Source organism: Bos javanicus, chromosome 1 (assembly GCF_032452875.1).
Source record: "Bos javanicus breed banteng chromosome 1, ARS-OSU_banteng_1.0, whole genome shotgun sequence".
NCBI lineage: Eukaryota > Metazoa > Chordata > Mammalia > Artiodactyla > Bovidae > Bos > Bos javanicus.
Genome location: NC_083868.1, coordinates 152118661 through 152130763, shown reverse-complemented (window position 1 = coordinate 152130763; position 12103 = coordinate 152118661). Strand labels below are relative to the sequence as shown.

The following is a 12103-nucleotide window of genomic DNA, read 5'->3' as shown; positions in this document are numbered from 1 at the left end:
GTTCGTCATTCAGACTTTCTCTTCCTCCTTTTCAACAAGGCCTTCCACGGCCACCCAACCAAAGTGACCAAGCAGTCACGAACACCCTATGTTATTTCTTTCTACATAGGTGTCATTATTAAGTTTTTTTTCTCTTTTTGTCTCCCAGACTAGAATATAAACCAATAGTCCCTACCACGCAGTAAATGATAAAAAATTTTCTTTTGATGTGAAAGCAAAATGGTCTCAACACAGTAAGTCAGTGCCTTAGGGCAAGATTCACTGTGTCTGGCAGGAAGGTCATCACAGAGGAAATGGCATAAACTGGATCTTAACCACATTCATTACAAAGAAGAGAGGAAAAGGAATATGCGGACAGAGGCCAGGGAGAAGACACTCTTGGCGGAAGAACTGAGACAGAGGAGGGCAACACAGGCGTGATGTGTTCAGGAGCAGCCAGACCTGCGCCGAGGGTGCCTTAAGGAGAAGGCCAGAGTGTAAGAAGCCTCAGACATCTCACTCAAGAGCCTGGACTTTTTATCCATGAGTCCACAGAAAACCACAGATTTTCTGATCAGAGAAAAAGATAGGATTTAAATTTTAGAAATAAAGCTCTGACGGCAATGTGCTAGAGTGCAGAAATTGCAAATTCCTGAGGTCTCTAAATTAAAAAAAATAACACACACAAGTAGCATAAATAGCCACACATCTGTTTGAGGGGTTTCTATTAGTCTTATCAGCATAATCATTAATTTATGTATATTACCTACATAAAATTTGTCATTTTTCAAATTAACCACACAAATAGAATTTTAATGTTTGTTTGAATGTCTGTTTACTAAACATACCTGGGTAATAAACTTTTTTCCCATCAGTCTTGTATACAACCATTGTGATAAATTCTCGATTATTTGCAAAATCATCCTAAAAGCACAAATAATTCAATATGGTTAGGTAAATTGACTCACTATGTTCCTGTGTGTGTGTGTGTGTGTGTGTGTGTAGGTGGAGAGGGGAGGAGAAGGAGATTATTTCTAAGCTTAAGAGCATTTCTATTTGGTGTTATAAAGTATGTCAATTAAACTGTAATTTCAGTAGATGAGCATGCTATATGAAGCAATATACTACAAAAAGACTCTAAAAACCATTAAAATTATGGTTACCCTTTACAAAACCAGGCCTAATGCATCAACATTTCCAAAACCCCCTTAGCATATTTTTATGTTAATATTCTTAAGATCTAAAGCATATATAATCAACACTAAAACTCTCACTAGAAAGCACAGACTCCCTCACTCTCTTCATACATGATTTCTGAAAGAGATTTGAAGTGTGTAATTATAAATTATCAGTTTCCTTTGAGGAAAACATTTATCTAAGAAAACACTATTTTCAAGCCACCTATATACAGGAAACAGGCTGGTGATGACGTTGCGTGTCTTGCTCACGTTGGTCTAGTTGTATTTGAAAGAAAGTCCGTATGGGATGTGAGGAGGGCACCAGTACCTTGTCTGTTATGTGCCTACTAAGCAAAACCCAGACCGCGGCGCCCCCCTGTGGACACTGCACCTCCAGCTTGTACTGGGGGTTGTTGGCCAGGCTGTAGGCGTCCTTCACGGGTCCTTGCTTGGCGTCCCAAGTACTAGGAGACAACATCACAACATCAGCAAGGAGGTCGGAATTACACTTCTCACAGAGCTAAGCTGAAATGCTATTTTTAAAAGTTTTGCTTCAAATACAATTAGGTTTTAAGGTTTTCTTGTTTTCTTTTGGCATAATCAAGAAGCATACAAAGAGAATGACTATTACATGATAGTTCTCTGCATGCTGTGTGCTCAGTCGCTCAGTCATTCTATGTGACCCCATGGACTGTAGACCACCAGGCTCCTCTGTCCATGGGGATTCTCCAGGCAAGAATACTGGAGTGGGCTGCCATGCCCTCCTCCAGGGGATCTTCCTGACCCAGAGATCGAACCCAGGTCTCCCACATTGCGGGCAGATTCTTTACCAGCTGAGCCACCAGGGAAGTCCAAGAACACCGGAGTGGGTAGCCAATCCTTTCTCCAGCGGATCTTCCCAACTCAGGAAATGAACCGGGGTCTCCTGCATGGCAGGCAGATTCTTTGCTAGCTCAGCTACTAGGGAAGCCCTCTATGGGCATGATAAAAAGAAAGAATACTAGTCTTTCCAAATAATTTCATTTTAAATGAAAAAAGGGACACTACTATGAAGCATATTTTGAAATGTGCAAAAAAGTTACCTGTGAATGCATGTTGATTCTTTAAAAAGACCTGGATTCCAACTCAAGTAAATTACATCATAATACTGGCAGAGATCATCCCATGAAATCCAAAATATTCCTAAAAATTAGATGTCTTTGTTAGTCTAAAAAAACCTTAATGACTTGTCAGTTGAGTACATTTTACACTGTTAAAGCATGTTAAGCACATATTATTAAATTAAAAAGTTATTTACCATTGTCTATTTTCTGAGCTGTTCGAGGATCAAAGTTTAAATACTTTTGCAACTCTGGGGTCCAGTTTTTTACATCATTTTCACTATATCTTCCCTTCCAACGTAAATGACTCCAAGGATTTTTCAGTTGGATAAACCGCAGCCCCTATTAAAAAAGCCAGGAGATAACAAAGTTACAAAACAGTTTTACCACATTTTTATTAGTTATATCATTCTCCAAGTGAGGATGCAGTTTGAATACTTATCATTTCTTTTCCCTACAAATAACATCCGAAATTACTATTCTTTAATCAGCACTTGCCTGAGCCCCATATCCGATCAGAAGCTGTAAACGGCTACCTATCTCTAGAGCTACGCTATCCATACATAATCACTACTCACATGTGGTCATATATAATTAAGTTTACAAATCAGCTCCTTAGTCGCAGTAGTCACATTTCAAGAGCTCAAGGACCAAGTGTCCTAGGAGCTAGATTCGTGCACAGCACGGGCACAGAACGTTTCATCCTGGCAGGAAGTACCTCTGGGCCAGGCTGCCCTAGAGCATGGGTGTCCCCTGTCCTCTCAGGGCCTCCTGTGCTGTGGCCTCGCCGGTTTCCAGTGCCCTCTCCCCATGCCTGGCTCTCCCCTGCCCTGCTCTCAGCCCCGTGGGCGACCCACACTCAGTCCCCGCACAGAATGCCTCTTCTCACACTGTGCCTGCTCCTGCGGGCTCTCTGGTCCCCTCTGACCCGCACTCAGTCCCCGCGCAGAACGCCTCTGCTCACACTGCCCCTGCTCCTGCGGGCTCTCTGGTCCCCTCTGACTGCTCTGCTTTCAGATGCTCTTTAGCATCTTCCTCCACTGACTGTCAGAGAACACGAACTCTGCAGTCAGAATGAAACAGTACCAAATTTCAGCTCTACTATTTGTCAGCTCTGCGGGCCCTAGTTGGTCACTGCTCTCTCTGAGCTGCTGTGAAGACTAAATGCAGGAACACAGGCAAATCCTCTAGTAACTTCCTATCATTTAAAAAAAATCATTCGTCTATCTTCGGCCATGCTGCGTCTTCGATACTTCACACAGGCCTTCTCCGGCTCTGACAAGGGGGGCTGCTCTCCAGGCGCAGTGCACGGGCCTCTCGCGGTGGGGGCTTCTCTTGGTGCAGAGCATGAGCTCTGGAGCATGGGGGCGTTGCAGTGTGTGGGCTCAGCTGTTGCGGTTTCCAGGCTCCACAGCACAAGTCCAATAGTTGTGGTGCAGGAAGGAGTCAGTTGCCCGTGGCACGCAGAATCTCCCCAGACCAGGGATCAAACCTGTGTCTCCTGCACTGGCAGGCGGATTCTTTACCACTGAGGCCACCAGGGAAGCCCCTTCTCATTTTAATTACTACCTCTCCTTTAAAGTTCACAGGGCTAACAATCTGTATTACGTTAGTTTACAACAAACAATATCCTATCTTACATCATTTCCTACTTCTAATGCAGGAGTCTTGTCTCCCCAATGTGACTATAAAATCCTTGAAATGGTTAACATTATTATCCTGTGTCAGAAGTCTGTACTGAGTTTAAAGAACACCATATATGCTCAATAAACACTGGATGTGTCTACAGAGTTGATCATATTGACTCAGAAAAACAAAAGAGCATGTAAATCCAAAAGATCTGTCTTATTTCAAGCAGTCAACTTAGAAACTTGTATTCTTTTTCTAATGATGTCACAAACCAAACAATTTGGAAGATATTTTAAAAAACACACACATTTCTTTGCTATTTTAAATGTGGCAAATCATGGCCTGGGGTAGACTTTTGGACATAAATCAGACTGTTTTCTTTAAGGCTACATTCCTGAGAAGCTCATCAACACAATTTCTGTTCTTAGTCTCTTCTATATCATTTGCGCCTCACCCTGCCCCTGCCACACATCAGCCAACAAACGCTCAACTCCTTTCTGATTCATGAAACCTATTTCCACATGAGCAGAACATCTCTTTATTTCAGGACTTCATCAGCCTTTAACATGAGGAGTATAGAGTAGTAAAAAGTATAAACAAGAATTGCTGCTAAGCTTTTCAGAGGAAGGTCCCAGGTATCACTGACATTCAAGGGCACGAAGGCACGGCTGCAAATTTTGTTTGGATAGAAAACCAGCAATTCAGAGGAACCTGAATGGGGGTATAAATGCTAGAGAACTAAGAAAGTAATCAGGTTTATGATGAAACATTCCATGTCCAGGTACTTCGTAGTGGCAGCAAAGGAAAAGCCTCAGGGATCCCTTGGGAAGATCTGTCTGAATTTAAAGACAGCAGCTTAAAATGGAGATGTACCATCAAAACGGACTATGGAATATTACCCCAAGGAGACAAAAAAATTACTCAAACAAGGATAACTGAGACTAAAGTGAAGGTCGTAAAATACACAAGAGGTTTGAGGCAGTCAAACAAAAGGACAACACTTTCACTCAAGTATTAATATGAAAATATCACTAAGTAAAGAAAGTCACAAATGATGTAAGATTGGGAGTAGCTTTAGTCAAAGATGAGGCAAATCTGCATGAAAGAGTTCTAGAGAAAAAAGCCTGAATGGATCAACAGGGAAATATTTTGAAATAGAAAAGGTATCTCAAAACTGATAGCACAAATAACATAAAAATGATGAACCCAGGAAATTCTTCACATCTGTACCCAAAGATCATAAAGAAACCCCCGTAAATGTTAACACAGATGACGAAGCCTGTGGGAGACATCCACCCTGACTACAAGGAGACCACAGAACCAGAGGCAGAGGGCGACAGGCAGGACGGCCGGGGCCCAGGCGGCAGGAGCAACAAACTGCAAGGGGCAGGCGTCCTTTCCCTTCTCCACACAGAACTAACAGGCGCCTTTTAATTCTGTGTGGAGGGCACCTGGTTCTGCCTCAAGCTAGCTAACCAATGTTTGCCTCATGGAAATGTTCTTAAGCTATTCATGAAACTATGTGTTTGCTTTGGAAACTGCCTTTCTTCAAGATAGTTCTGCCTGAGACTAACTTTTTTCCTTTTCTCAAACCTTGGGCTGATGATGGCTCAATAAACCAGTATTCCTGTCAATTGATTTATGGCCGGGGGATGACACACCTCTGCCATCCTATCTCAAAAATGCATATTGTGGGAGAGGGGCCTGGTGACACTCCCTCAGCCTTGAGAAGTCTCTCTTATCTGATTAATGGCTTGCTAAGAGACATAAAACACCTTGCTAAAAGCTAGCAAGGGGGCACTCTTTCTGTCCCCTCTGATGTCTGTCAGAAGCTATCTCTACCTCTATTATACTTTAATAAAACTTTGCTATACAGAAAGCTCCAAGTGGTCATGCTTCATCTCTGAACTCGGATTGAAATCCTCTCCTCCGGAGATCACAAATCCCGGCATGACACGGGGCTCGCAGCAGCAACCTTTCAAAAGGAAACCGGAGCCAATTCCATCATGTGAGAAGCCTGCTCAGGCTGGTTGTGTTATTGCTCAGTAACTTTCATAGCATTTTGATATGAATGTGAGCATCATCACGGTAAAGAAACCCATCACCAGGCCACACTTCACTCCATCTTCACACGCTCCAAAGTGCCTTAATCGTGGGATACAGCCCGACCCATCAGCATACCAGCACCAGCTCTAGACTCCCCTGGGCTGCTCAGACAGTTGCTCTGGGACCTGACTGTGCCCACCCGTGGCTGGCAGCCTATGCGTGAGGCAGGGCCTGGCATCCAACTGGGCTCATGGTAGTCAGCCCCTCAGAGGGGCCCACGCAACCTGTAGAGGGCACCACTCGGGCACCGAGCTTGGCTGAGTGGAGGGGTATGCCACTGGGCCCACAGAACGTCTCCTCCACAGGGACGTCTCCACTTCTACAAGACCAAGAAACACAAGTGACATAGTTAACACATAAAAACAAAAAGAAAATGAGGCAGAAAGAGGCAAAAGAAGAAAAGGTCCCCAGTGAAGGAACAAAGAAACCCCAGAAGAAGAACTAACCAATCTACCTGATAAAGAATTCAAGGTAATGATCATTAAGATGTTCAATGAATTCAGGAGAAGAATGCATGAACACATTTCATGAGATGTTTAATAAATAGTTAGAAAATACAAAAAAGAAACAAACAGCTGAGGAATACAATAGTGAAAATAAAAAATACGCACTAGAAGTAATCAATGCTAGATTAGATGATACAGAGGAATGAATCACTGAGATGGAAGACAGAGAAGTGGAAACCACCCTGGTTGGAGAAAGAAAAGCATTTTTAAAAATGAGGATACTTTAAGAGACTTCTGGGACAACATCAAGCATATTGACCTAACAGTCACATCACAGGGGTCTAAGAAGGAGAACAGAGAAAGGGGTAGAGAACTTAAATGAAGAAAAATAGCTAAAAACTTCCCCAGTCTGGGCAAGAAAACAGACATCCAGGTGCAGGAAGCTCAGAAAGTCCCAAACAAGATGATGCCAAAAAGGTCCACACCAAGACACACTGCAGTTAAAATAGGAAACTTACTGGCAAAGAGAGAGTCTTAAAATCAGCAAGAGAAGAGCAAGGAAATTCCCATATGACCATCAGCTGACTCGTAGCATAAACCTTGCAGGTCAGAAGGGAAAGGCACAATATATTAAAAGTACTGAAAGGAAAAAAAGCCTACAGCCAAGAATACTCTACCAAGTAAGGTTATCATTTAGATTTGAGGAAAAGGTAAGACAGTTTCACAGATAAACAAAAGCTAAGAGTTCAGCACTACTAAACCCACTTTACATATCTAAGCACGTCGCTGAGTGAAAAAGAAAAGGCCACAACCAGAAATTAGAAAATTACAAAAGGAAAAATCTTATTGGTAAATGTAGGTATACAATAAAGGGGGCTTCCCTGGTGGCTCAGATGGGAAAGAACCTGCCTGCAATGCAGGAGACCAGGGTTCGATCCCTGGGTTGGGAAGATCCCTCAGGAGAAGGAAATGGCAACCCACTTCAGCAACCCTGCCTGGAGAATCCCATGGACACGGGAGCCCAGCGGGCTACAATCCATGGGATCACAAAGAGTCGGACATGACTGAACGACTCACGCACACACACGCACGCGCGCACACACACACACTACACAGAGTAAAGCCAGTAGATAAATTACTTATAAAGCTAGTAGAAAGGTTAATAAACAAAAGCAGTAAAATCATCTATATGCACAATATGTATGGTTAAGGGATACATATATAACTTAAACGTATGGTAAGAGATACAGACATGCCAAGAAAGGTCTATCTAGTCAAAGCTGTGGTTTCTCCAGTAGTCATGTATGGATGTGAGAGTTGGACTATAAAGAAAGCTGAGTGCCAAAGAATTGATGCTTTTGAACTGTGGTGTTGGAGAAGACTCTTGAGAGTCCCTTGGACTACAAGGAGAGCCAACCAGTCCATCCTAAAGGAGATCAGTCCTGGGTGTTCATTGGAAGGACTGATTCCAAAGCTGAAGCTCCAATACTTTGGCCACCTGATGCGAAGAACTGACTCACTGATAAAGACCCTGATGCTGGGACACTGAAGCCAGGAGGAGAAGGGGACGACAGAGGTTGAGATAGTTGGATGGCATCACTGACGTGAGTTTGAGCAAGCTCCGGGAGTTGGTGATGGACAGGGAAGTCTGGCGTGCTGCAGTCCATGGGGTCACAAAGAGTCAGACACAACTGAGCGACTAAACTGAGCTGAAGGGATACGTAAAACAAAGAGATGTAACATGTGATGCCAGAAACATTAAATGTGGACAGTGTCAGTAAAAATGCATAGTTGTTAGAATGCATCTGAACTTAAAAGGATGTGAACTTAAAACAATCATGTGTAAATATATGCATATGCACACACACATGACATGTATGTATTGCAATACGCACACCTTGGGGCTTCCCAGGGGGCGCTAGTAGTGAAGAATCTGCTGGTCAATTCAGGAGACATAAGAGACGTGGGTTCAATCCCTGGGTCAGGAAGATCCCCTGGAGGAGGAAATGGCACCCCACTATGGTATTCTTGCCAGGAGAATCCCACGGACAGAGGAACCTGGAAGGCTATGGTCCGTGGGGTCACAAAGAGTCAGACACGACTGAGTGTTTGAGCACAGCATACAGCACACAAACCTCATGGTAACCACAAGTCAAAAATCTCTAATAGATACACACAGAAAAGACAAGGAAGGAATCCAAACATAACACTAAAGACAGTCATCAATCACAATGAAAGAAAACAAAAGAAGAAAGGAGCCAAAAAACTACAAAAATAACCCTAAATGATGAACAAATACCTATCAATAATTACTTTAAATGTAAACAGACTAAATCAGAAGACATACAGTGGATAAAGAAAATAAAACAATAAAAATAAAGAAAACAAGACCCATATAAATGCTGCCTACAGAGACTCAGTTCAGATCTAAAGGCACACAGATTCCAAGTGAGGGTATGGAAAAAGGTATTCCATGTAAATGGAAACAAAAAGAAAGCTGGGATAGCAATACTTTGTTATCAGACAAAATAGAGTTTAAAACAAAGACTATAACAAGAGACAATGGATCAATCCAAGAAAAAGATACAATTTTAAATACATATGCATTCAACATAAGAGCACCCAAATACATAAAGCAAATATTAACAGACATAATGGGAAAAATGAACAGTAACACAATATTACTAGGAGGTAGTAACATGCCACTTGTATCAATGGATAAATCACCTAGGCAGAAAAATCATCATTAAGAAAACCACTTATATTGCACATTAGACCCAGTGGACTTAACAGATATCTACAGAACATCCCATCCAAGACCAGCAGCATACACATCCTTTTCAAGTGCACATAGAACATTCTCCAAGACAAATCACGCACCAGGCCTCAAAACAAGTCTCAATAAATTTAAAAAGACTGAAACCACATCAAACATCTTTTCTGACCACAAGAATCTAAGACTAGAAATCAACCACAAGAAAGAACTGCAAAAACCACAAACACATAAAAGCTAAGCAACCTGCAACTAAACAACTAATAGGTCACTGAAGAAGTCAAAGAGGAAATTTAAAAATATCTTGAGATAGATAAAAATGGAAACACAACAATCACAATCTATGAGATGCAGCAAAAGCAATTCTAAAAGGGAAGTTTACAGTGATACAAGACTTCCTCAGAAATAAAGAAAAATCTCAAACACCTAACTTTATACCTAAAGGCAGTAGGAAAAAAACAAACAAAACCCAAAGTTAGTAGAAGGAAAGAAATCATAAAGATGAGAGCAGAAATAAATGAAATAGAAACTAAAGAAAAAAAAGAAAGAAAAGATAAGTGAAACTAAGACCTGGTTTGTTGAAAATATAAACAAAACTGACAAATTTTAATTGAACTAATCAACAAAGAGAGCCCAAATAAGTCAAATAAGAAATAAGAAAGAAGTTACGACTGACATCACAGAAGTACAAATGATCATAAGAAGTTACTACAAACAATTATACACCCGTAAAATGGACAACCTGGAACAAATGGATAAATTCCTAAAAACGTACAATCTCTCAAGATGGAATCAGGAAGAAACATAAGACACTAACCAATCAACGACCAGTGATGAAGTTGAACCAGTAATTTACAAACTCTCCACAAACAAAGTCCAGGACCAGAGAGTTTTATGGGTGAATTCTATTGAATGTTTAAAGAAGAATTAACATCTATCTTTCTCAAAGTATTCCAAAGAGCTGAAAATGAAGGAATGCTTCCAAACTTATTCTCAAAGACCAGCAGTTTTGATACCCAAACTAAAAATACCACATGGAAAGAAAACCATAGGCAGTGTCACTGATGAGCATCAGATGCAAAAATCCTCAACAAAATATTAGCAAACCCAACTCAACAATATATTAAAAGGTCACACACCATGATCAAGTGGGATTTATCCCATGGATGCAAGGACGATTCAACATTTGCAAATCAAACAAGGGGTAACACCCTATTAACAAATTGAAGAATAAAAATCATATGGTCATTTCTATAGAGGCAGAAGAAGCTTTAACAAAATTCAACATCTGTTTACAATAAAAACTCTCAACAAAGCGGGTACAGAGGGACCTTAACATAATGAAGGCCGTATATGACAAGCCTATAGCTAACTTCATTCTCAACAGTGAAAAACAGAAAACATCCCCTCTAAGATCAGGAACAAGACAAGATGTCCACTCCTGCCACTTTTATTCAGTCCTAGCCACGGCAATTAGACAAGCAAAATAAATAAAGGGAATCCAAATTGTTAAGTAAGACACAGAACTATCACTGTTTGCACAAGACATGATACTATACACAGAAAATCCTGAAGATGCCACCAAAAAACTATCAAACTACTAAATGAATTTGGTAGCGCTATAGGACACAAGATTAACATACAGTAATCTGTTATGCTTCTATACACTAACAACGATCAGGGAAATTAAGAAAACAGCTTCATTTCCAATTGCCACAAAAATAATAAAACACTGAGGAACAAAACTAACCAAGGAAGTGAAAGACCTACACTCTGAAAGCTGTAAGACACCGAGGCAAGAAATTAAAGATGACACAAAAAAACGGAAAGCCGTACCATGCTCACGGAGCGAAGAGTTAATGCTGTTAAAGTGCCATACAACCCAAGGCAATCCACAGATGCACTACAGTCCCTGATGAAATACCAATGACGATTTCCCCAGAACTAGAACAAATAACTAAAACTTGTACAGAAACACAAAAGACCCCAAATAGCCGAAACAACCTTGAGAAAGAAAAACAAAGCTATGAAGTCTCACAATTCTCTGATTTCACACCGAACTACAAAGCTACAGTAATCAAAACAATATGGTACTGGCCCCAAAACAGGCACATGTATCAGTGGAGCGTACAGAGCCCAGAAATAAACCCACACTTATAACTAATTTATGACAAAGGAGCCAGAAGAAACACACAGAGGGAAAAAAAGTTTCTTCAATAAATAGTGTTAGGAAACCTGGACAGTTACATGTTAAAAAAAAGGAACGGGAACCATATCTTACACCATATACAAAAATAATCTCAAAATGGATTTAAAGACTTAAATGTAAGTCTTGAAACCATTAAACTCCTAGAGGAAGACATAAGCAGTATGGTCCTTGGAAGTATTTTTGTATCTGTGTCCTCAGGCAAGGCAAACAAAAGCAAAAACAAACAAACAATGTTACATCAAACTACAGAACTTTGCAAGGTGAAGGAAATTATCAACAAAATGAAAAGGCCACCTACTGAATGGGAGAAGATATTTGCAAATAATTTATCTGATGAGGGGATAATATCCAAAACATACAAAGAATTCATACAGCTCAGCAACAGAAAAATAGAACCTAATTAAACAAATAGGCAAAGGACTTGCACATTCATTTTTTCCAAAGATGATATACAGATGGCCAACACATATATGAAAAGATACTCAACATCACTAATCAGGAAAATGTAAATGAAACCCACAATGGGACATCACTTTACACCTGTCAGAACAGCTACAGTAAAAAAGACAACAAATAACAAACGTTGGCAAGGATGCAAAGAAATGCACTTTGGGTGGGAATGTGAACTGGGTGTAGGCATTATGAAAACAGTATGGGGACCCCCCAAAAAAATTAAAAACAGA

At 40.8% G+C, this 12103-nt stretch overlaps 1 protein-coding gene across 3 annotated transcripts in view; it reads right to left on the bottom strand.

Moving 5' to 3' along the window:
* CAPN7 (calpain 7) overlaps window positions 1-12103 on the bottom strand; it is a 51370-nt gene that overhangs the window by 7728 nt on the left and 31539 nt on the right. For 2 of the 3 annotated variants that reach the window (XM_061424887.1, XM_061424896.1), the window contains exons 13-16: window positions 2455-2599; window positions 2240-2339; window positions 1486-1621; window positions 828-903 (exon numbers count right to left, since the gene is read on the bottom strand). In XM_061424887.1, the coding sequence (XP_061280871.1) occupies window positions 828-903; window positions 1486-1621; window positions 2240-2339; window positions 2455-2599 (457 nt within the window). The remainder of the gene's footprint in view (window positions 1-827; window positions 904-1485; window positions 1622-2239; window positions 2340-2454; window positions 2600-12103) is intronic. The other variant, XM_061424903.1, reaches the window with a different exon arrangement.